Source organism: Rhipicephalus microplus, chromosome 1 (genome assembly GCF_043290135.1).
Source record: "Rhipicephalus microplus isolate Deutch F79 chromosome 1, USDA_Rmic, whole genome shotgun sequence".
NCBI lineage: Eukaryota > Metazoa > Arthropoda > Arachnida > Ixodida > Ixodidae > Rhipicephalus > Rhipicephalus microplus.
The window spans coordinates 276,750,161-276,776,541 of NC_134700.1; the positions used below are offsets into that span (position 1 = coordinate 276,750,161).

The 26,381-nt window shown below is 44.7% G+C and overlaps 1 protein-coding gene across 5 annotated transcripts in view; it reads right to left on the minus strand.

Moving 5' to 3' along the window:
• Window positions 1-26,381, minus strand: part of LOC119188228 (uncharacterized) — an 83,373-nt gene that overhangs the window by 19,713 nt on the left and 37,279 nt on the right. Inside the window, exons 1-2 of one of the 5 annotated variants that reach the window (XM_075895317.1) lie at window positions 20,002-20,114; window positions 16,972-17,283 (exon numbers count right to left, since the gene is read on the minus strand). The exons of 3 other annotated variants lie outside the window; for them this stretch is intronic. Coding sequence is in view for 1 of the 2 variants with exons in the window: in XM_075895311.1 (XP_075751426.1) it covers window positions 20,002-20,025 (24 nt within the window). In the remaining variant the exon portion in view is untranslated. Of the gene's footprint in view, window positions 1-16,971; window positions 17,284-20,001; window positions 20,134-26,381 lie in introns of those variants that run through there. One more of the 5 variants, XM_075895311.1, reaches the window with a different exon arrangement.

Below are 26,381 nucleotides of genomic sequence, written 5' to 3' on the forward strand. Positions count from 1 at the left end.
TGGAGTGTGATACATCCCAGCGACACTTGCTATACAACACCTCGACACAGAGAAGAAAGTTTGCCCCAATTTTGACCTTCTTCGAAATGACAAGCTTTGCAAGATAACATACTCGAACTCTTATAGTATTGCCACATCTGCCGACCTCGGCGTTGCTGGCAGCCTGTATCTTGCATGATTTTGTGAATGGCTCCTTTTTCTTCCCATCTACGTCAGAAGTGACCTTTGGCCCTTGCTATTCTTAATTGGACAACTCGTCACCATCACGCTAGGTCAACGGGCTGACCTTTCTGTAGCGCCGCTTTTTATTTCGAAATGTTGCAGCCGCAGTGGATACAAGGTCTTTTGGTAAGACGCCCTGCGGCCATCCTCGCAAACAGCCCGAAAACGGAGCCAGGTGTCGCAAATCATTGCGCCCTGGGGCTCCGAAAACCGCGAGCATAGCAGGTCCGAACGCCGTGTCTGCAGCGCGACACGAAGGATAATCTCCTGGGAGGGATCAGGGCACGAAAGGACGAACGGCAGTCGAAGGAGCCCGGGCAGCGCGGGCCATATCCGTGGCTAGGTCGCAATTCGGCGCAGCCACGCCACACGGACCGTTATATAGTAGCACGCTCAGGAAACGATTTCAGCGCCTTGCTAAAGGTCGACGACTCGGCGAGCTTGTTAGAGGACCTCGCTCTGGCTTTGGGAGTATACTTCCAGATGACGTTCGGGGAATTAGGGAACGTTGCGAAGTACGCGGCTACGAAACTTGAAAGCAGTTTAAGTTTCAGAAATTGTTTCTTGGCGTGAGCTGGAACAAAAAACGCGATTTAGTTCAATACTTAGCTCTCATTTGAGCAATGGCGTGTGAAACTACATGCAACTATAAGTCAGACTTTCAAGAATTTCTGGAACCTTAAGTCGTTAACTTGGAGCATTAAACCAGGCTTTCCAGAACATATTTATATTACACATGTACGCATGAGTCATATTGCAGTAAGGTGTGTCTACATAGCCGCTGGAGTTAACGTTTAGCTACATACGTTGCGCCCGATCCAGATCTGAATGCATGACGAGCACCTTCAGTGCCAAGAATATTTTGCACGTGTTTGCAAGGCTCATAGCCATACACGCCCTGCTGTACACATGCAACCACTTTCTCGTTCTGGTATCTTTTGTTACTTGTCTTGCGTAAATCATCTTTGCATCTACCATTTTTGTTTTCCTACGCAGATCATCGTGAAAGCTGCTTCTTTCTTTCTTTGTTTTTTTTCAAGCCACACTCACTCGTGAAAACATAGCTCATCGGCGAACTGTTAGCGATCCACATGTGCTTAGGCACTTGGAACGACCCTTCGCGAATGTTTGCAGCACATGCACGCCCCTGCTTGGCTACAATGGCATGGAATGCAAACGGGGCTTCATTTACAAGAGTGGGGCGTCCTTGACTACATAGAACGAACGCCTCTACCATCCATGCAACGGCTTTGACTATGATGGTACGGTTAGAATGGTATGCAAACTGAGCTTGAGCGGGTTTAATTAACTCACATGATCCTTTATGCATTCGCTTAAGATAACTGGAAGGAGAACGCAATTTTTTTTTTATTCAGCCAATTCGATTGATGCTGCCCCACCACACTCTGCGCCTAACGTGATTTTCCACTGCCTCTATAGACTATTTTCCCTGAGACATCTGGGCACCGCCATTCTGGGCTGTGAAGCTGATGTTTCCTTAATTTTTTTTATATCGTAACGCAGACACGACGTGTCAGTCACAGACACGACGTGTCTGTCGTGTCTGTGACTGTCTGTGGTTCAACTGGCGCATCCTGGAATCAACTTTAAAACGGCCTAGAATCCCCAAACTAAAGCCTATAAACGACCTAGAAGTGACCTACATCTCATCGCTAAGGCCTAGAAACAGCAGAGAAACTACCAGGTTTGTCTTCAGAATCGTCCGGCCTCGCTGTTTCGAACAGTGATGTTCCGTATTACGCCAAGGCATTCCCATTCAGAGACATGAAAATTTCCTATTGCGGGTATTTTTCTCTGCAAACATTGACAAACGTCCCACCGGAATTTTCTGCACAACAGCCCTTATTTAGGCCCTGTCCACGTGCACACATGCTATCACTACACGAGTTTGTACTGGCGACTTTTTAAATCATGACTAGCCCCTCCACTGCCGCACAACAAAAGCTTGACCTTATTATTTCATATACTGTTAGTACACTGCACAGAGTGGGCTTCAAGTCTAACACCACTAGTGAAAAAATAGCTCGGCGTAAATTTCAGAAACAAATCTCAAAGGCTATGATTGCGTGGTGCATACGCCAGAACCTATTACAGCAGATGAAGGCGCACTATGACCGCTAATTATCGGTCGTCATAGGAAAATTGAACCATTCATGAAAATTCCTGCAATATCACGAAGATTCCCCTTTTCCCTTTGGCTCAAAATGACAGATGAAAATTTCCCGCAAAGAGGAAAATTTCTGCACGGAACATCACTGGTTTCGAAGCTTGGGCGGCTTATAGCTCAAGCTTCGTCACTTTTTTCGTCCCTTTTGTCGCGGATAATTAAGCACTGTTTATCAGCACAAAAAAAAAGGATCATTTCTTTTTACCTCTTTATTATATCTACAATTTTGCTACCTCCCAGGTCTCTTATAAACAGGCGCTGAAAGAAAACAAACAATTGACAATTGTGAAGTTTCGCTTCCGCCGAATCCTCCTCATCGTTCTTGCGCGCCACGAAAACCGGTCATTGAAGCCTTACATAATGGCATTTGCCGTGCTAGAAGCGTCTTTGCTCTTCTCTTTCTTTGGCATTGCTGTACTAGTAACGAATGCGAAACTCCACGTGCGATACCGTGGAACCAAGCTAACTAACAAGGCTAATTAATAAGTATACAGTCATTCAAAGCTTGCAATTCACGGAAATGTGTCTGACCGGCTGTTGTTGCTTGGGTAATTATTCATAAAAACCATTGTATAAATTCTCCTAAACATCCGCTACACCTCCTCAGCCATTTGATGATTTCCATGATGCTTATTTTTTACCACAATATTTCTTTTTTCCGGCACTCTCCCTTTTGTTGATATAAGTCGACGGACTTTATCGCAAAAATCTGAAAGCGAAGCTTCAAGTCGTTCCCGTTAAAGAACCCCAGGTGGTCAAAATTTCCGGAGCCCTCCACTACGGCGTCTCTCATAATCATCTGGTGGTTTTGGGACGTTAAACCCCACAAATCAATCAATCAATTCACGTCGTTCCCAACATATCGTTCAAGAATAAACCTACATTTTATGTCAGGAGCTGTATGATTAGGGCAAGCCTTCCAAAATAAAAACAACAAAAAACTTTACAAATGCCTTCGCAAACGTTATATTTTTTTCTGATGACTTTTGTTGCGTTTAGCAGACTCTACGCTAACATAAATTGAATATCAAGATTCCTACAAGGTTCCGCTAGATTTTCCGTATAGACTGTGGGTAATGATGCTTGTGAAAAAAAAACGGAAACCTGTTCATTTCAATGTTTAAAAATTATCCATGTTTAAAAATGTTCGCGTATAATTTCCCAACATTATAGCGCGTACAGTAAGCAACGATCATAACGAGAATGATTTTCTTTTTTTAAAATAATGTTTTATCAATTAGGAGAAGTTTTTCCAGCAGCAGCCATTAGAACGAAACCTGAGGTAGAAACAGCAGAACCATGCAACAATTAGCTATCCGAATCCACTCCTTTCTCTCATTACCATGATGAGTGAATAGTCGCAGCCACTTTACAGTCTGGCTCCTCTCTAGTGCATGTCCATACAAGAACTTAAGAAATCCCAAAAAAAAGCTAATCGAAAAGAATCGTTTTCGCATCTATCATAATTATAAAGCACTGCTGTCTGTTTACCGACCACCTTTCAGATGTTTCCGATTACCTGCCTCAGGCAAAACCTGATACTTTGCTTCGTACGAACTCCCCCTGCTACTTTTCAAATGATTTTTCGCTGAGCACACGACACAAGACAATCCGACTTGACTGAGAATTGTCGCACTCGCGATAGTTAATTGTTCGGTGTGCAAACATGTTGCAGGGACAATTAACGAGCTCACTTCTAACAAAAGGTTGCCGCTTTAACGCATAAGAGTGAACGCAAGGCAAACGAAATGAAGTTGTTACAGGTACGCGTATGGTCATACAACTTTTTTAAAGGTACCGACAGTTGGCACAAGTTGGTGTGCATTCATGGTCGGGGAATTCAGGAGCAACACAAACGCGGGCGAGTTCGGTTAGTTCGGTTGCAGAGGAAACAAACAGAAATGCCATAAGTCCTGTCTTGTTTTTTTTTCTGCCTCTCTCACTGCATGCGCTTTTTTTTTTTCGCTTTGCTTGTGTTCTTCTCAACCTTGAATTGAATTTCAAAGCGATGCTTTATATAGGAAGCGATCCGAAAGTTCTCGAATGCGTTTTCCGTCATCAACAACAACAACAAAAAATTCGAGCTCAGACTGGTAGAAACTTTTATCCTATTGAAGAGCGGGACCTCAGAACTATAACATAAAGTTAAGTTCTGGCCCAAGTATACATAAGGACAGCTAAAACATTGAATAAAAAAAGAAAAGACAACAGTAGAAGACACTGCATCTAGATGTGCTATATCGAGATTAACCGTGTGCGTGTGTGTGCGCGTGCGCGTGCGCGCGTGCATGTGTGTGTTTTGGGATAGACGGAGAGATCCTAATCTTTTATATGAATTTGCACCTGTGTGTTGTGTGCGTCCGTGTAATATACATGTACATACACAAACAGCAGAACTTCGGTCGTCAGGGTTGTTCAATTAGCTGTCATAACGAAGACGGTATATCACCGCATGTAAAATTTAAAAAAAACACTGATATTAATTGAGAAATTAACCTCGTAGCAAGAAACCAAACTGGCGTCAGCACCGGAGTGTGTTAGGCAAGGGAGTCCAGTCGCGCTAATACTCCTAGCATAAAATTGTTGATGCTGGTTTTAACGTGGTTATACTAAACCACAAGCACTGCGTTATTGTGCGCAAGAATCAACTCCTGACGGACGGCGCTTGCATATTCACTTACGGCTTAATCCTTCTGGGAACGGAGGCAGTCCGTTCAGACGTCAAGACGTAAACTCAGAAAGCAATCTCGGTGTGTGAACTTCATTAAACTTCGGCAGCGCGCCACCACAACATCTCCCTCGAGATAAAATGAGGGTTATAGTTCAAAGTACTTCCAAGTCACTATGTGACAGCGTATTAGTCATACAGGGGACATGCTGCTTTCCGGATCAACAGGATCAACGTGCACGACACATTGGTTTTTCTTTTTTTTTCCCCCATAGCAGGGGTGGCAGCGATGCGTATGACGCAAGAGGTTTACTTGAGCCGGCTCGGTCATTATATTGACGTGCGGACACTTCAAGCTAGAAGTGGGTTTTTCATACGCCTGTTCAGACATGGCTGTTTATTCCCGGAAGGCTTGGTCGAGATTGTTCGAAAGAAAGTTTTCTGCCCTTTGGTCTGATCTTGTTGTTCCGGGGCTGAACCTTGGACGTGTAGTGTCGAGAAAATGTAAAATTTAGTCTGACGACCCTTACCCGCTTCCCTAACGATTCGAAGGCGAGGGCAGGGCCCCTTTCTTTTTCTTTTCCCTCGATTCTATTGACACTTCCCCTCACCCTCTCCACCCCCAAAGCTTTCTCCGCGTCACGTGGTTTTGAATCGCCTCCAGGATTGGTGCGCCCTTAATCAAGCAAAGATGCAGTGTGATGACGTCATCGTGTAACGTCGTAGTGACGTCACAAATTTTCGTGACCAATCACGTCATCGCATTATGACGACTTTTGTTTCTTGCATATCACCGACACCCCCGTTGATCATTTATCGTATTTGACGAGGCATCTATTGGCTTTCGCCCTAAAGGAATTTCAAGTTCAAACCAGGCTGTCGGGGCATCACCAGTTCCGTCAGATTCCTGCCATGACAACATCGTGGTAAATCGTGGTAACACTACGTGTCGTATAACACCGCATATACGGGCTGAAACAGCCCACGAATACTGTCGCATGAATAAGAGCATTAAAAGCTACGCATTGAGACATTTTCAATCACTCGTGCGGCAAATTAGTCCGACACTATCTAAATTATCATGCGTGTGACACCTACGCTGTAAGAAAATGAAGATTACCTGCTACCCTTGTGAGCCCTGGTTTGCCCCATGCATATATGGCTTTTCCTAAACGTACACGTGAACTCTGTTGGAAAACATTAGACTCTTTACAGAGTGTCATAGAAAGTGCGACTCTACGAAAGGGAGTTAACGTTTATTTTTAAGACAAGGGTTATATATGTGATGTGGCCAGTCGACTCAGCCAAAACAGAAAAAGTTAGTCTTATTTTTCTTTAGGGTGTAGGTTAAGAACCTCGGCTGGTGTACGGAACTTCCTTTTTTTTTAATTTAGTTCACTGCAGCCTGTAAATTTGGCAGCTTTCCCTCCTTTTACGTGCCCGAAGAATGCTTCTTACCGCTGCCATATCAGTAATGTTTCCTGGCTCATGGGCATGTTAATGGCTAATCTTAAGTTATCACTCAATTGCAATGAATGTTACACGATCGAAGAACGTTCCCATTTTGAGTCTACATTGATGTCCACATAATTGAGTCTACATGTTTGAGTCCACATGTTTGAGTCCACATGTTTGAGTCCACATGTTTGAGTCCACATGTTTGAGTCCACATGTTTGAGTCCACATGTTTGAGTCCACATATTTGAGTCTACGTTTGAGTCTACGTTTGAGTCTACGTTTGAGTCTACATTAATGATCTGATCATTCGCTCTAAGGTCATTTCCTTGTAAGGCGAAACTTCTACGCATAAATATTCACGCAGGAGAGCAAAATGATGTGACATCAATCTTGCCGCCTTCTTGTTACTCATAGTCCTTTGTGTCTTGTACGGCCTTATCTACAGATTGTAATGGAAATACTATTCGTCCTTAGATAGCTTACAAAGTGAAGAAACGTAGATAGGCAATTCCGCTGTTTCAAATTTTACAATTTTACATCTACCGGCTTTCAGAGCTCCCTGCGTTCACATAGAAGCCACAGTCACGTTCACCGTATGAGTAACACCACCTGCAAGGTCGCAATCGAACCGCGAAAGTTCACACTGGCGCACTTCCCACTGCCGTTCGCAAGTCGAAACTCATATTGGTATACGTAAGCCGAAGGTAAAGTTGTAAATAAGTTTCTTTCGGTCAACCGATAGCACCAACCTTTAGAGGCAGGGAGACAATCTATTTTCATCTTACCCCGAGACACATTATCCGAGCAGAAACGTCCTTTATGACGTCATTGGTAGAAAGAGAGACTTTGCTTTCGAGTTGGTGAAATATAGTAAAAACCGCTAAGCGACATGGCGTTGATTACTCGCCCCTCCGCTGACACAGGGAACACCCCTGACACTGGCAAAATATTCATGCTTGCGCAACGATGGACGGAACACTGCTTAGCTGTCATTCAAATTGTGAGGTGGTGGTGGGACGTACACTAGATATCACCACACAGGTCACGTGACTCTGGGCCGTTGCGGTACAAAATATACTCCCTCGTAGGAGCGTGACGATCTCGCTAATAGCAATGATTAGCGACTTACACCCGTGTTAAGTCATGGGTTCTCAAAATGGGTTTTGCGGAACCCAGAAGTTCCTTGGACACGTTAATTAAGGTCCCGCGAGTGGCCAGAATGAAGGCAACATCCTCCCATATTAGCCCCATCAGCAACTATAAAGCGCTGTTTTTACACGCCTCATTTCCTATTGTCTTCGTGCTCAAGAGGGTCTCCGCGGCCCCCTGGAAAATACGTTGGGGTTCCCCATTGCCAGAGAGCTTGAGGACCCCTAGACTGTGGTTATCATGGTTGACTCCTTACCCGGTCAGCGGTTGGCTGCTTACCAGGCTGGAATGCTAGAGGCCCATGCAATGAGATTTAATTGTGCGTTAAACACCAGGTGGTCGAAATTTCCGGATACCGTCACTACGGCATCTTTAATACGCATTCATGGCTCTGAGACATGAAACACCAACAATTCTTATTAACCACTAGGGACGACTAAACACTTAATCGCATTTTTGTTCCTTTTTATCTTACGGGGGGGGGATAAAGTTGATTTCTTTTGCGGGGAAAAAATCGGAATTGTTTAAGATTATAGGCTATAATTCGGAGCTGTGCCAGAATCAGACTAAGGACGGCGCTTCGGTACCTCATTTGAATAATGCAAATCTAGCACGAGTGACTGATTCCGTCGGACTAATACACATTCTGTAGTTCGTCCTCACCTGTGGGATCGAGACGGGGATCATTTGGATTCTACCGGTCCTGAATCCTGCCTCGAACGAGTTGTTTTTAAACCAGTAATAAGAACTAATTTTATTAACTTTCTTTTTTGCGCTTACAGGGCTGCTGTTGTTTGTTCTGCGACAGGGTGGGAGCTTCTAAAAAAATAGAGAGAACAGCGATACTGAAGACTTCAATCCGAATTTTGTGTGCTGTAGCTCTGGATGATGTACTCACGAAATAGAAAAGTCTAGACTCTTACGAGTTGCCGAATGATTTCCCGTATAAAGGTAATAAATATTTCACTAAACCCGCTCGTCTAGCATCTGTGTTAATCATTGTTTGTTGGTGATAACCCTTGTTCTCTACAAAATAAGTTCATTGTCTCGTAATTTTTTTCTTACGATACTTTTCAGTCTTTTGTTAAGTGCTATGTGTCCTGCACTCCATACACTTACACAGAAAATCCCGTCCTGCACAGCTTGATTAAGCCCTAGTTTTCTTCTTGCGCCTTCTCAGTACTTTCCAGTCTACGGAATACTTGCAGCAAAAGGGAGTCCACAGAATATTTTGCATGTGGAAACTTATTGAATTACTCATTCTTTGTTGTGTCATCTTTGGTCAGTTTATCAGATATTCAGGAAAAGAAAAATCAGGAAAACTACGACAAAGGACGGTGCCATCCGAATCCTTTAATCTATATTGATAATTCAATATATTCTCGGGTCCTATAATGCCAGGCAGTCCTGTCCACATGATGCCAAATGTCCACATGACGTTCCATGCGAACTGTACCTACCTCAAACGCGCTTTGAGAACCTCTCTAAACCTCAATATCACAGAGCGAAATTGGGGTGCTTTCGAGATACTTTACGTCGTCTTTCGCTGGCAGCCTGCCACGTTAAGAGAGAAAGAGAGAGAGATAATAAGATTGAGTGAGAGGCAGGGAGGGTAGCCAAAAAAAAGTTCCCGGTTTCTACTGCCACGTTCACTTGGCATGACACAAACATCGGCGTGCTTAACTTAAATAGAGACGGGTCTTAAATATGTAATGTGTCTTACAACATGCTTTTCATGCGTAAAGTTACATTAACGTGTCTTCGCGCCTTTCACGGCACTGATTGATAGCCACGAAACTACAATTTATTGAAACGGAAGCCTTATGTGCTTCATCTATTGCAAAATGTGAGCAGTGGTGGTGGCGTCACCAGGAGTGATGCAAAAAAAGAATCGTCGCATGATTACGTAAGCACATTACGTCATCACGTGACGTCATCACATGACAATTGATTTGTAAGAGGTAGGACACGATCACGGAGGCCATATAAAACCGAGTGCAGAAAGCTTTCTGCGGAAGGAGAGGTGGAAATACATTGATTCGAAACAAAGTATACATGGTTTTCGCCTTTAATCGTCCTATAGGCCAAGGCATAAGGTATTCTGCGAGTTCTGCATTCAGACCTATAAAACGGCAGTGGGAAGTTGTGGCGATGATGATGGAACTTGTGATGGCCGTCGGGGTCAAAAACATTATCCTTCGATCAAGGGACAAAATAATAAAAAAAAATTACGCTGTTGGATAGGCATGCCTTATTACCCACTTGAGTCATTTGAGTAAAGCCCATCTTTAATAATATTATGTCTCCTGGCGCTGCAGCGCAAACTGCTTGCATTTTAAAACACTAAACTTGTCTCAATATCGTCCACAGCCTGAAAAAGCGCACGGTCGAAAGAGGGGTTACTTTCACATTCCCCTATCAGCGTGCTCGAAGGAACATAATGAAAGTGTTTCCATGAGATTGGCTAATCGTTTATCAATAGATCAGAGTTAAACACTACTCCTAAAAGGATACTCCTATTGTGTGATGAATAATACTGAATCGTCGTGTATGTCCACTGAGTAAACAACAAGTGAGCGGCAGTCATGGGTCGTAACTAAGCCGTGCTTGTCGGCCACATCGCGGGCCTGCATATTGGTCCCGTGTGCTGGGTGCGTGATCTCGCCTGGTTCCACAGGATAAAAATAAAGTTTTTTTTTTCATTCGTTCTTTCTATGGGTCGAAACTAAATAAAATGGCAATAAGCTGCCTTCGATTTATTCGCTAAAGAAAGAGAAAGAAAGTGATCATAGGTTATATGAATACTCAAAAAATTAATGGGACTTTTCAGCAAAAACAAGCTAATGAAGTTTCTAGCACCATAATTTATCTTTGCCAACACACTTTCCCGTTCTTTATGTCGATTCATAGCTGTCAAGAAAGTAAACTTTCATTTCCGACCGATGTCACACAATTGGAAAAAAGACATGTTTTCACGCGAGGCTCATAGCTTTTTTAAAGGGTTATTTATGCAAATGAGAGCGTTGAGCGATTGCCTGCGACCGGCATATTGCGGTGACAGTGTCGTAAGGCAGGACTGACCGTTATTTTAAATTTATTCGTTGCTTTGGGGCAGAGTTGCCATTTCCCTCTTCTCATATGCGGGATAGGGCTCGTGCCACTTGTGTAGTTCACTAGTTGCTTGCCGCGTTTTCCTTTTTTTTTGTTTTAGGGAGGACGTGTCTTATTTGCATTTTTCTAGCAATTATAGTTATTTTAGAAACCAACCATCCACAACCAGTGCGTTCACCGCTTACTATTAGCGCATTTGTCGATTATTTTCGGTAGTGTTGAAGTCACGCATACGTTGGGGTGATCAACAAGTTATTCTAATCATGCTCTGTCAAATGTGGATTCCACCGATGATAAACGACGCTGGATGGAATGTTAAAAAGTAAATATTGGTTTTTGTTTACAGTTGTGCGTAGTTTCCCTGTACAAAACAATTAGTGATTTTTCAACTGTATTTGAGTGGCATTTTTCGTTACAACAAAACTATTTTCGAGAATTAAAAATTTGTTATATTTCACTTTTTTTCTCGCGAATGTCACACTGCTTTTTTTTAGTGGTGATGGGGGGGGGGGGGGGTATCTTGTTATGGTTATTCGGTGTTCAGCTCAGTAACACATGGCGAATCTGCTTGGGGCGCATGAGGAAACTTCATAATTTATGCAAACATTGGTGGTTTTACGATGCTTGTCATTTACTGGGATTTGATAAGCACAACAACGAAGAAAGAGAAAGAGGAACACGTTTATTGGAGTTAGCAAAAAAAAAACAAGCCTCCTCTCCCCCCCCCCTCCCTCAACCTGTCTATTTGTTCTTAACGGCAACCAATAACTCGTAGGTTCCCCGGTGACTTCGGAGAACTATAGACGGCCAAGGGTTAACTTTCTGGAGCCGACCCGAGCAGCCCGCTGCTGCCCCATTAGTGATTCCGCAAACCTGAGGGACCACCCGGGGCCAAGCCCAGAATATGCGAGGCATAACAATGTAAATGCAGTGTCCCACGAAATAAGATGGTGTGGTTAGGGGGTTAGTGAAACAGATTTCTCTGGGTTTTCTTTTGGTCGACTGCGCATTTGGAACCCAAAAATGCTAACGCAGCATGAAAACGAATGGATATTCACGGCCTGCGTTCACGGAGTTTTGCTGACTACACACTGCTCCGTAATTGGCCAGCCCTCGGGCTTTTATTAAATGAGTTTTACGGGCGAAAACAAAACAAGAAGACTCGCTTTTTTTTTTTTTGAAAACGCCCTCCTGCTCCCCTCCCCCGAGCGCATGCACACCAGTGATCGTCGTAACAATGTCGCGTGGTTGTTATAGGGTGAAACAGGCGACAAGCTTTTTGTTGGGTGAGCGAGTGCCCGGCAAAAGCAAAACAGGCAGTATGATGACAGAGGTGGGCATGGTCGTCGGTCGACGAATTTTTTGTCTGCAGATGGACGAGTCAACTGTTTATATGTGGGGCTTAACGTCCCAGAACCACCATATGAATATGAGAGACGCCGTATATTGGAGGGCTCCGGAAATTTCGACCACCCGGGGTTTCTTTAAAACTGTTTGTACGTGAGCCACGGTACATTACAGCACAATCACTTGTGACCGCAAGCGTTTCAGAATGAACTACACGATGTTCGTGTGGTGGACGTGATCATAATACCCGGAATCTTACGCACCAAAAGCGTGATATGATTATCAGGCAAGCTGTCACAGAATGTTCCGGAAGTTCCTGCCACCTTATATTCTTCAACGTGCACTCGCATCGCGCAGTATTCTGGCCTCGCACATCTCGCCTCCATCGAAATGCAACTGCCGCGGAAGGACTTGAACCGACCATCCGTGGGTCAGCCGCAGAGCAATGTGATCACTGCACCAGCGAGGCGGACGTACCATGCTCACAGAGAAACATGCGATATAAAGAGTGGCCACTCGAGCCTTTTCGCAGCCCAACAACATAGGCTCTGACCAACCGCTAGATGGCGCGCCCATGCTCAACTCTACTCTCCTGCCACGACATATAATAGCCGCCTCAGGGGTCAATAAAAACCTAAGTTTAGCATCAAATTCTTGCAAAGAAGACACTTTATTTCTTTGTGCAATTTTCCACATCCGCTTTACAACGTGTGCCGCTGTGGACGTTTAATGCTTTACCGAAAAATTTGGTAAAGCCTGAAAAGAAAATGTTTTTCTGCATTTATTTTGCACAAAGGGTGCACATGTGTTATAGATGTGCTGTAAATGTATTCCTTCCGTAGAAGCATGGGTGTGCAGCCTAGTGGTAAAGACACTCGCTTTCGGGGCATACGGATACGGGTTCAGATCCCAGCATCGAAAAGAAAACCTTTTGTTATTTCATTCATGCTGAAGACATTATCGGGTCTGACCAGCCACTGGTGGCGCTGAAAGCAGCGCAGTGGCTCGGCCGCAGGGCCCTATGGGAGTGTCCGCTCTTTATGCATATTCCTCTATGGTACTCGTGATCTAATTACAACGGACGAAAACATTCTAGAATGTCCCGATGCAAGGCGCTTCTTAGCACCGAGTGGTAGCACGCGGGTATACGTAACAATTATATTCGGTTGAACTGGCTGGCGGCTCAGAAGCCGAAAAACACGGACGCTTATCAGTGCCATACCTGCGAGCTTCTTTAGTTGATATTTTTTATTTATGTATGGCAAGAAATATCGAAAGGTAGGCTACGTTAGAGTCGACTATTCCAACATCATGGTAGTAATCTGCAGCATACACACAAAGATGCTAAATATTAAGAAGAATAAAAGAAAAAAAATCATAGGTACACTGTAGAGCTTATAACGCATGAGCAAAGTCTATGGGCATACTCCAGTTCATACGGCGTGACAACATCGCGGATACGAATCCGTACAGATAATGGCAAGGAGCAATGAGAACTAAAGACAGTTCATTCTTGCCGTCAGGAGACGGCGTCGCAAACCCTATACTCCTCCGATTAGTGCGACCGGCATTCCGCATAATCGACTGACAATCAACTGACGGGGGTCTGTTGGTGCGACAGTAAACTAAACAACCTTGCATACTGTGATCTTCATAAGTACGCTGAACTGCGTGCGTACATTAAATATACATGAAGCCTCTCGGCACACACACACACACACACACACACACACACACACATATATATATATATATATATATATATATATATATATATATATATATATATATATATATATATATATATATATATATATTGCCAAGGAAAGTATAGGGGAACGTATTAAACCGAATTATTATGTAAATGTGAAGAAAAAAAAAGTAAGCGAAAAATAACTCGCCATGGGCAGGAGCCGAACCTGTGACCTTCAAATAACGCATTTGATGCTCTACCAACTGAGCGTTATTCGAAGGTCACAGGTTCGGTTTCTGCCCACTGTATGGTATTTTTTCTCGCACTTTTCTTTTTTCACATTTCCATTACCATTAGATCTAATGACTTCTATACTGTCCTCGCAGTATTGTTTGTTAGATCATAATATATATATATATATATATATATATATATATATATATATATATATATATCCGCCGAACAATTTTGCGTCTTTATATGTGACGATTTTCGCATGCTACCAAAGTGCAGCTTTGATCAAGTTTAAACAGGAAGTGCAGGCTGAAACTAACAGCCCCGCAACATGCATCATTCATGGTTAGGTACGTATAACCTGATTCCAGAGGAGATTTTCATTTCACAGCGGGCTTGATTGGTCATGCACGAAGTACATGGCTTTTATTTTCTCGCAAATCGTGTCTGCGTCCGCGGAGCTCGAACCCTCCAAAAGCCACGTTCGTTCATGTCCAGTAAGAGTAACGTAACTTTAACGTATTTAAGACTTGTAGTAAAAAGGATGTCTAATTTCCGGGTTTTATAACAGCGGTGAAGGCGATCGCTATGACCAGCTTTCTGCTGAAAGCATGTGTTTAGAAAAAAGTGGCTAACGATATAGAGCACATGGTACTCTATTGAGGTAGAGTTGAAAGCCGCCCCTTCCAAAAGCCCTTCCTCGAAAACGCCGGTAAAACAACCAGAGGAAATTTCTTATCGCAATTCTCTTTCAGTGAGTGATGTGATGCGATGTGGTGTGGTTCGGCTAATGGGTTACTTAACAATACTAATATAAATATTAGAGGTCACAATTCAATATAATTATATGTATGTGTATGTTACGTTCTCATCAAATCACCAACCTTTTAAAGCGCATGGCTGGTCGGAGTAGAGTTGTTAGAGCTGAAGAGAAATATGTTTGAATCTTCACTATATTTCTGAACTTAGCTGTCAATAGCCCCTTAAGCGCTCATCATACATATGGTACAATGTATAGCAGCCATTAACTTCCGCTTGGACAACTAAGTTCATAAAGAGAACTGCTAGTTTGTAATGAATCTTTGTAGATGCAAGACAAACTCTTTGCTGACAGGGGACGACAATTCAACGTCGATTTTTAGCGATCTAGTGGAAGCCTTTGGCACTGCTTGCCGCATACTGGACAACCACTTTCAGCTATGGCATGCTGCATTACGTAGTTAGTATTTGTGACCTCTCATTGACCTCAATAACTATTCTCCTAGCTTATGTATGATTCCACTCTTTGTAAAACTGATGGTAATTGACCAAAACTCTCACGGTTATACGTGGCAACGGTGACTTACTACGTCAGACGTTCAAGAGTACCTCTTCGAATTTCCGATTGGCGCCTTACTATTAGGTGGAGAAACTGACATAGTTCCTAAATTCAATGTACATGGGTTTTCGCATTTTACTCAAATACGATGATGCCACGGCTTCCCTTACCAAATGAATCCTCTGTACAATCAAGGACGCACCGGTACTTTACGATATATATATATATATATATATATATATATATATATATATATATATATATATATATATATATATATATATATATATATATATATATATATATATATATATATATATAACGGGGGCACTTTCGTATTATCAGGGGGAGGGGTACAACTCCTTCAAATGTTCCTATTTCACTTTGTATGCATGGCTTTAAAAATCTAGGGGGGGGGGGGTGCCCAGGCTTGGTGTGTCACCCCTGGGCTACGCCACTGACCATTCCGGGGCATTCTACTATGGCGTCTCTATCAGAGACGCCGTATAGTAGAATACCCCGGAATAGATTTTATACGTGGCATTCTGTATAACGCGCCTTAAATTGCTACCTCATGTACAGACGGATCCACTGTTAAAGGGAACACCTGTGTGAGCAGCATGTTTAGATTTCGCTGTCTTACGGAAGGATAGCGGCTTAGATATGCATAAGACTACTGGTGGTGAAAAGTTCCGACTTCTCTTGACAGACTATTGACTTGCATGAAGATTGCTTCCTAATCCACTTGCTCTTAGAGGGCCAGGAATATTGGTGGTGTGCATTCGAGTGTTCCCCCTAACAGCGGACCATACTGTACATCTGCACTTTGTCCCTATGAAAGTGTGGCCACCGGGTGTCAAACCCACGACACCGTTCTTCGCAGCTTCCAACTGCTGCGATTCGTGACTGAACGCGGTTGATGAATCAGAAGAGAGCGTGAATGCATATGCACCTAAAAATGCTAGTATACTATCCGGCGTCAAATGAAACCCAAACAACGGCAAGCCCTCGCGATGGTATAGTGCGTGCCATCCAGTTATCACCGTTGGCAGGCGCACGCATCCTGTTCAGCATCTCTGCGCATAAATGTGTGCCTGTTCATGGTGATAAGTGGAAGGCACGCACTATACCGTCACCAAGGCTTGCCAGTGTTCAGGTTTCATTTGACACGGATAGTGCAGTAAGGGTCAAACTTTCGGGAACCAAAAGACGCTGCTTCGGCAGACAGCCTCGAACTGATATTCCCGGCGTGCTAATAACATGTACCTGTGCTGTTCGGCCGAATACAGTCCCAAATTTCAGAAAATTTCGAGTGGAAAGATGGAAAGGATAAAATGCAGGGAGGTGAACCAGACACGCTACCGATTTGCTACGCTTTACTAAGAGAAGAGATTAAAAGGAGATAAGGAACCATTGTCAGGGTACATGTGCGCCTGTGCATTAACACGTACACAAGCGATCGCTTGACGCGGTTGATTTAACTTAAGGTTTTCCGACAGCTAGTGCCTTGTAAAATTTTGACGCGCACTGTACAAAAACACCGACACGAATGCATAGACAGCTACAGAAATGGTCAACCTCACCGGCTGGACTGTCCGAAGGTCCGGCACGGCGTCTCGGCGCGGAGTTTCAACTCGGCTGCGCCGCGGCCCTTCGAGGAAGCAGGCTACTGCGCGCACTCGAAAGCGCGGCCCTTTTTGTCGGCCCGGAGGCGGAACCCGGGCCGGCCCCCGGGTGCTCGCCTCGCCAGCCCATTGGCCCGGGGCTGGTCGACCGGCCGCTTGACTCGCTGCCCCCACGCATGCTCCATGTCACCGAGTTATTGCATGACGACACTCAGAGTTGCACGTGCGTAACGAACGACGTCGATCTACTTGAGGGCATGCCGACAGGCGCTGAAATGAAACAAAATGAGTGCAAGCGTGGGAAGGAAAACCCAGAGTGCCCACACGGTATGACCAAGGGTTTTCGGTTCGAGCTACAAGTGGTGGCATTTGAAGTAACGTGTAAAGCCCGTATTGCGCAGAGCCGCACATCGCGGCTTTAATCGAACGCCTGAATAAATGACGTCGAACAGAGAACAGCACGAGCGAGCACTCAGTGCGAATATTGAATGGCAGCTCGCGGAATCCCCCAATTCGAAGTAAGTTATAATGGACATTTCATTATGTGTCGATAAGCTTTCGGATCAATTTGTGATATACTGCGAAAAGATGTAAGCATTGTTCAAGTCCACAGGAACGTAGCGCCATGTAGGCTCGATGCCAGCAAGGTGACAAAAAAAAAAAAAAGGTATACGAACTTTATAAGCGATGTGGGGAGTGTCAAGTCAATGGTAGCACTATGCAGTGACTTGAGATAATTCAGAATTACACGCGAGCGATGTGCCGGCAAGATTTAAGGCACTGATATATAATATTTGAAAAATAGTTAATTACGTGAAAGAAAGCCCATACATAGGTTGAGGGTAAAAAAAAGCAATGCGATGACGCCAACCGTCACAGGTTTCGAAGCGCTGACATTGTTTATCTTTGTTTTTTAACGCGACAGAGCTGAAGATCTTGTTTTTCGCAGAAAAGCCCGAATCGGCACCTTTAGTTGCGAACGAAAAATTGGTGTTCTGCCATTGTTTTCGGCGAAGCTCTCGAAGGTGAAGCTCAAGTGGCCTCTCAGCTTTTTTTTTTTTTTGTTTTAGATGCGAGGCTGCTTAGGGTCGAGCTCAATCCGGTGTGCGGCGTGACCACCCTTACTGCGCATACACATCCTCTCACTCTCCTTTAATACGCTCCCCACTATCTCGCCTCGCAACGCCCACGCATTCAGCGTCTGCTAGGCAACCCTCGCTCCCCCCCCTCTCTCCATTAGGAATCCCTCCCCGCGGTGCTTACACGCACATTGAGCATGCACCCCCCGTCCACCTCCTTTCCAACTTGCCCCCTCCCTCTCTCCCCACGCAAGTCGGCGCAGGCAGCGTCTGCTAGCCTACGCTCGCTCCCACTCCTCCAGACATGCTCGCCCCACCCTCCTCTTTCCTCTGCTACGCACCGCCACCCCTTCTCTCGCCTCACAACGTCAACGCAAGCAGCGTCTACTAGCGAGCTTTTCGATTGAGGAAAACAAAATACTGACTGCTCGCGCTGCACAAGTGTTCCCTAGCCACCCATAAAATAAAGAACCAAGTTACAGAAGGGAAACTGCAGCCTTTACAACGATACGCAATATAAGCAGCGTAGCGCATCGAACTGCCGAGGGCACTCAAGAGATGACGCTGCGTAAACAGGAATCGAAAAAGAATTTTTTTTTTGTTTTTTAGGTAGAAAAAAAAAACAAATGGCCACCCTTTTTGTTCCGTACCTGGTGAATATGCGCTTACGCGGTTGCCTCGTCTGATTATTTATTCTATGGCTATCTCTTTAAAACATAAGTGGGCGAAAGAAGCCGGGGCTCGCGTAAGGCTACGGGTGTCACGTTATCTGCCGCCCGCTTGTTTTAAGCGCGTCAATACGACCAGCAAGACACCAAATTGCCCTTCAGAACATAGTACATGTGCCTAAAAACGTTACATAGAACCGAAAAGCATTCATTGGCAGCTGGCACCAGTAAAAACAATGCACGAGTGATTACGGGGAACAATGATATTGACAGCAAACCAGCAATCATGTTTCAATTAAAAATCTATCCACTGCCGAGGCTGTGGCACTCACCCGGCTACGCTTCCGCATAGACTGTGGGAGTGCCCGGCACAGTACAGACACGCTAACACCACGACCCTTTCGTCGAAGGTTCATGAGGCTCTGTAGAGCCCCGTTCTTCATGACCAAACCTGGGGGACCCAGCACGCCCGTGAGGCGGCGTCGAGGCAAGCCCTTCACGTACCCTCATGGTAGGCCTAGGACTGGCCACCTAAGTCTGCTCGTTTCTGATAATAAAGTTTATTCCTCTTCGTGTTAGAACCATTATCACGAGTTCGCAAACGGCATGCCTTCGTTTTCAGAGGAAAAATGAACATAAAAGCTTGTCTCGTTTGTAGGAACTAACATTACAAAACAGTCGTAAAGCCCCGCCGCGGTGGTCTAGTGGCTAAGCTACTCGGCTCCTGACCCGCAGGTCGCGGGTTCAATTCCCGGCTGCAGCGGCTGCATTTCCGATGGAGGCGGAAATGTTGTAGGCCCGTGTACTCAGATTTGGGTGCACGTTAAAGAACCCCAGGTGGTCAAAATTTCCGGAGCCCTCCACTACGGCGTCTCTCATAATCAAATGGTGGTTTTGGGTCGTTAAACCCCACAAATCAAACAGTCGTAAAAATCAGCATGAGGTGATTCAGTGACAGCTTCGAATTACAACTCCTCCTTTCGCCGGGCAGGGCTTAACACTTGCATTACGACATAGTGCGGTCAAGCTGAGGATGCAAGGATGTGTTTTTTTTTTTTGCTCGCAAGGAAATCACGGTGAAACAAAAGTCCAGAGACGCGCAAACATTCGAGCACGTGCAGGATCAGTGCAAATGTAGGTATAGTACACAAATACACAACTCTGACAGCGGTAATGAGACCTGAGAGTGAAATGGCGAACAAAGAATAACAAACATGCGGGCATTGGCAAAAAGAATCTACCTTCCATCGCCGGGGGACTTGCATAAATCGATGCCTTCACCGGTATGACAGTTACTGCGGCACCGTACAGCAGTACACTATAGCTACAGCAACTGCAGTGACTTACAGAAGCGAACAACATAAAACGCTAGAAATAAAACGCAACGCCAAGGGCCACACCAATCATCGGATAAAAACTAACTGCGCATATGCGCGTCAGCTACCCCCGTCGAACAGCAGCCGCGCATGTTTTTTTGCTCCATCACCGATAAGAGAATTCATACTAAATCTCAAGTGGCACCGTCATCGGTAAATAAATTTAGTGCTTAGAAGTACTACACACAGCGAGGAAATAGAATTTTACCCTTCAATTATGTAGAAAGGAGCACTTTTTTAGAAGCTTGCTCCCTTTGCCGCGGGGGGGGGGGGGGGGAGGGGTCTTTTGTCGTTGTGCCGGTGTGTACGCTAGTGTTCATTGCTCCCACTAGAGGCACAGCTGTGCTCTTCGTTGATCTATAAAGGAAAGGGGGACAAAGCTGACATAAACAAATACCGTCCTATAACAGTGACATCAGTGGTCTACAGGCTGGCGATGCAGATTATAAAGGAAAAACTGCAGGCATGAATAGAGGATGAGGGGGTGCTGGGGGAACTGCAGAATGGGTTTCGGAAACGCAGGAGGTTGGAAGACAATCTGTTCTCACTGACGCAGTGCATTGAAATAGCAGAAAAGGAACACAGGCCCCTGTGGCTAGCATTTTTGGATATCAAGGGAGCGTACGATAGCGTGGTTCAAGAGGAATTGTGGGGAATACTGGACACACTAGGCATGGAACATGTAGTCACTAATCTTTTAAAGGGTATCTATAAAGGTAACAAGGTAGTTATAAAGTGGGTAAAACAGGTATCCAAGCCTGCAGAGGTAAAACAGGGGCTTAGGCAGGGGTGCCCCCTGTCACCCTTATTATTCATGATGTACCTACAAAGATTAGAGGCAAAATTAGAGGGAAGTGGGCTGGGCTTCAACCTCTCTTTAGTCAAACAAGGAAAACTTATTGATCAGGCACTACCAGCATTAATGTACGCAGATGATATAGTGATAATGGCCAACAACAAGGAAGATTTGCAGAGATTGATGGACATCTGCGGTAATGAGGGAGATTGGTTAGATGTTAGATTCAGTAAGGAAAAATCAGCAGTCATGATTTTCAATGACAACGAAGGTAGTGAGCTTAGGATACAGGAGGTCACGCTAGAGATAACAGATAAATACAAATTTCTGGGCGTATGGATAAGCAATGGGACCGAGTATCTGAGGGAACACGAAATATACGTGACGACTAAAGGTAACAGAAATGCAGCAGTCATGAAAAATAGGGCACTGTGGAATTACAATAGGTATGATGTTGTGAGAGGAATATGGAAAGGGGTAATGGTTCTTGGGCTGACGTTCGGCAATGCCGTCTTGTGCATGAGATCAGAAGTTCAAGCAAGATTAGAAATTAAGCAACGTGGAATAGGTAGGCTTGCTTTAGGAGCTCACGGGAATACACCAAATCAGGGAGTACAAGGTGATATGGGATGGACGTCATTTGAGGGCAGGGAAGCTAGCAGCAAGATAAAATTTGAGAAGCGATTGAGAGAAATGGGGGAAGAGCGTTGGGCTAGGAAGGTTTTCAGCTACTTGTACGTGAAGAATGTCGATACAAAATGTAGGAAGCGAACCAGGAAGTTGACTGGTAAATACTTAGAAAACAGCAGGTGTTACTGTTGTTACTACAGCAGGTATACTGGTGCTGCCGGCGCGGAGTATGAAAACGGCGAAAGCCAGAGCATCGAAGCCGCTGGCCAAACACCACAGAGGAAAGAAGGAAGCTTTTCCATGACAAACACTACTATCGGCTGTGTTCCAATTCTTAGACAGCACGTAGACAATCTACGCAGACTGCTTAGAAGACCGCACCGAGCCCATGCTGTCCGAGAATTGGAACACGTTTAGACAGCTTTTACGCGACGATGCGCCACCTCGCGTCGAGAGAAAAAAGCTAAAGAAACAAACGTAACAGTTGTAATTTCTGGCTTGTTTCGTGTTGAAATCAAAAACAAATAAACTTTACTCTCATTGAGCGTCTGGGAAAGCGTGTGCTTGTGTGCAGACGTCCATTCTGGCGAGATTTGATCTATCTAAGTGAGTCACTGAGCCGCCATCTTGTTTAGACAGCATAGTAGGCTGCATCGTATTTGTCTACGATGCGGTCTTCTCGGAGCCGTCTAATTTGCCGACTACATGAGAATTGGAATGGGACTCAAGATGGCCGCCGTTCATTTAGCTGTCTATTTAGCCGTCTACGTTGAGTATTGGAACACAGCCATCGTCGCCTTTTGGCTGCAGAATAAACATTGTAGCGGCCAAATATAGCGATGCCGTCAGTTGCGCCACTTCCGTTGACATGCCACACATAACGTCACGCAGACAGTGTTGCCAATAATTCTGGCAAGCGAGGTGAGCGTATCGGGGCAATTTTTAAAATCCATTTGCAAACAATCAGTGCATCTCTCAAGCCTATAATTTGACATAAATGATGGAAATCTTCAAAGTAACGTGCCTAACAGATTTCATTGAGATCATTGACCTCGAAAAATTGCCGGAGTAGGCCTTTAAGTGTTTTAAAAGGGATCATGGTAATTTCTCTTGTGCAGCTTTTTTGTGGTTCCGTAAGCATTCGCAATTGGAGGAACACACGACAGCATCGCCTTGTTTTGAAATGAACGACACTATGAATAGACAATGGAGTGCAAAATGCAAGATCCATATTGCGTGCGTTTTAAAACATCAAGCATACAGAGGCAAGTCAACAATATTATTGAAGTAAATATAGTTTTTTTTTACTGTGGATAGAGCCACCATTTCCATAGTCTCACTGCTAATCGGGCCTCTATAGATCACTGCTTTTCCCTGTGATGGTATTGAAGTAGCATCAAAGCTACTTGAAGCCTCTATAGGATCGTTTCAACTAAGCCTCCCAATAATGGTAGTTTTACTATATTAATACCACGCAAAATTGTTCACGCCTTTGTGAGCTAAACATTTGGTCTTGGTGATGAAAGCATGCCAAGCGGTGGTACATGTACAGAAAATATTTCCAATAAAATTTCTCATTCCTTACACTTTTTTACAACATATTGTTCTCTTCACCCACGCGTATGTGACAGCAGAAGACGATGAGAGGTTCAGGAATTTGGAAAAGACGCAACTTCTGCAGCCTTTATTGGTAGCACGGCTCAGCGCCTGTGAGAAATGAGGAGAGGGATTTAAAAAGGGGGAGATGAGAAGAGAAATGGATTACATGACCGAGGACGTGGCGGGCGGCTTTCATAGCCGGTTGTCCAGTAGGGCAGCAAACCAGATGCCATTCCGATGAAACCGCTCACCTTCTTTCCTTAATCTCTGTGTTTCTACCGTTACCACCTGTCAAGCTTTGTAAGTTTGTAGGACTCGGCCAACGCGAGGCCGTCAATTGCTTTGTCGGCTATGGCTGACTAAGTGTCGTTTTGAGAACTCTTTTGCGTTGCACATAGAATTAGCCGAGGCTCTTCAATATATCATGTGTGAAGGACCTTACTGTAATAAAAAGACGATTGTTCGTAAAAGCACCAGCTCGTTTTGTCAAAAGCCCATGGTTCGGGGAAATCGTTTTGCTCGTGGAAATCGCCTTCCAATGTTGTCCTCCTCAGTCATTGTGGCTGAGTGCGACAAAGGCAGTTTAGCGGTTTTCAAGGACAGCATATCTGCACATGTGGCTGCATTGTGCATTGATGTTGTTTTTTGTGAAAAATAAGTGTTAGCGTGCACTGTGCAGTCACTCTCAGCTACAACAGTGGCCACATTCTGACTGCACTTTCTCTGTGTTTACTTTGTCCTCTTTTTATGATGCCCTGTCCACAATATACAGTACACTGCAGCATACCAGATCAAACCCACTTGTTAACCTTTCATCGTGTCTCTACTGGCCTCTGGTAACCTTCTGGTTGGTAGAGTAAAGGAGGTAAACTTTTCGGGTTATCGTTATGGTAAAGCTCTTCTCAGTTTCTATCCCTTATACTGGTGTCACACGGGCACTTTTAATCGCGATCAGGCGTGATCGGGATCAAGAATATCGCGATCCGAGCATTGCGATCTGCCTGAGAGATCGTGATTTCGCTGTCGTCTGCACTGCCTGACCGAACTTGTTGAAAGCACAATAAATAAGAAAGTCGAGCATAGTTTAATAAAAACCCTTTTAAACAGCTAGATGTTTCTATAAAAGCAAATTCTTAACTGTTTATATTTGAAAAATGTCGGAATTATTGCATATGTTAGGATTATTATCAACCGCATGTAGTTACGGGAGTAGCAGACGACCGTTGCCTTCTGCCTTCAGTTCAACTCTCGCACCGTCGGAGTTATTGGAGAACCTCGAAGCAAACTTATAACGATTGTCGCCAGCTTTTCGACTTCGTCGCAAGGTACGCGCCCTCTGTGGTCGAATGAAGAAGTCTTTACAATGATTGACCGCTGGCATGAGTGACTGTAAGACTTGAGGCGCCATAAGCAAAACTCTGGCGCGTACAACAAGATTGACGCTTCTCTGGGACTGGACGGCTACGAGCAGGGGCCATCAGTAATAAAAGCGAAGGTTATGGATCTTACACAGCAATACAGGTAAGTGCAATGAAAGTTTCATCGAATGATGGATTTATGAAAATGTTTTTGTAGTGGCACGCAACGTTTTTTTTTTTTTTGACGTTCGAGCGGTTCTTGCACGAACAACATTGTTGATAAAGGACTCTATAGAAATATCGTACGCCGAGTTTTGTCATCGACATATTTTACGGCACGGAAGTGCCACCTGCTGCATTTTGATCAAAGCTCGAACCGCATTAGCTTGGGCCGTGTAGCAGCGGTCATAAAGTTGATGGCGATGAAGAAAACCGATCCGGATCACCCTTATCGCGATGAAAAGTGTCCGTGTGACGTAGTTAAAGAAGTGCTTGTTTCTCATAAGGTTTGGTGAAGTTTTAATCATTGAGCGTTTCGTTATAATTTCGTTCCTTGTATAGGGCACAGTGCTAGATAGATAGATATGTGGGGTTTAACGTCCCAAAACCACTATATCATTATGAGAGACACCGTAGTGGAGGGCTCCGGAAATTTATACCACCTGGGGTTCTTTAACGTGCACCCAAATCTGAGCACACGGGCCTACAACATTTCCGCCTCCATCGGAAATGCAGCCGCCGCAGCCGGGATTTGAACCCGCGCCCTGCGGGTCAGCAGCCGAGTACCTTAGCCACTAGACCACCGCGGCGGGGCCCGGGGCACAGTGCTATACTCGTCCGACTTTTATAAAGGGATTTTAGGTGAACAAATACTTTCTGATGCATACGATACTTGCTGATGCAAATGCTTTGTCTGAAGTAAGCGGGTCTTTGGAGTGCGTGCATACACACAAGATATCTTGTACAAGCGACGATTTCAGACGTTTTGCTGAAGCTTGATCGGTCTAGCGAGGTGATGTCGTCATGTCAGCGTAAACAGTTTCCCCATATACACGAGTTACCTTTCTCAGTTTAACGGCAAAGCTTGACGTGCAGTGGGGACGACTGACGGGCCTCATGACGGGCCTCAATGCAGACAGCTGTAGCAAGTCGCAAATGCTTCACGAACTAAGCAGCTAGTCGACCGAACCACTCAGACAAATTGACGGCTCAATCAATAGGTTCGATCGTAAGGTCAAAGCTCGAAAAGATAAGCGCGTAACTGAGGCGTCCGCCCTACTTAATCAAGAAAATATTAAGGATGCATAGCAAAAGTGTCACCTGTCGTGTGATCTGACACGTACGCTTATAGTTAAGCCACGTGCCACGAAATATAGGAGGAGGATGAGGGGTGTGTTTTTTTTTGTTGTTGTTCGTATTCACTTTGAAAGGAAACACTCGCTGAACATAGTTGACCTCGCTAACTAGTGGTCGCGCTAGGACAAACTCTGGGTCGTGTGTCGCGTAAACGTGGTTGTGTACAAGAGCGCGACGCAGTATAAATAACGACAGAATTGTGATTTCGTGTGCGCGCGTGGGTTAAAAAGGAAAATTACATTCTCGGGGACAACACATCGAATTCAATAAGAGACACGTTAATGAATGACTCCGGGGCGTTTTCATATTTCGTCCCTATCAGGATGAGGCACTGCACATTCAACGAATGTTTACGTCACCTACACTCGCCCAACTTCTCGTGCTACAATGCGGCCGCAGAATAATTGTCGAGCCCACGACTTCGAGCATAGCAAGGCAGTGCTATAACTACTGAACTGCCGCGGCAAGTCTCTGCTTGATTTCAATGCAAATCGATCATTTTCAAT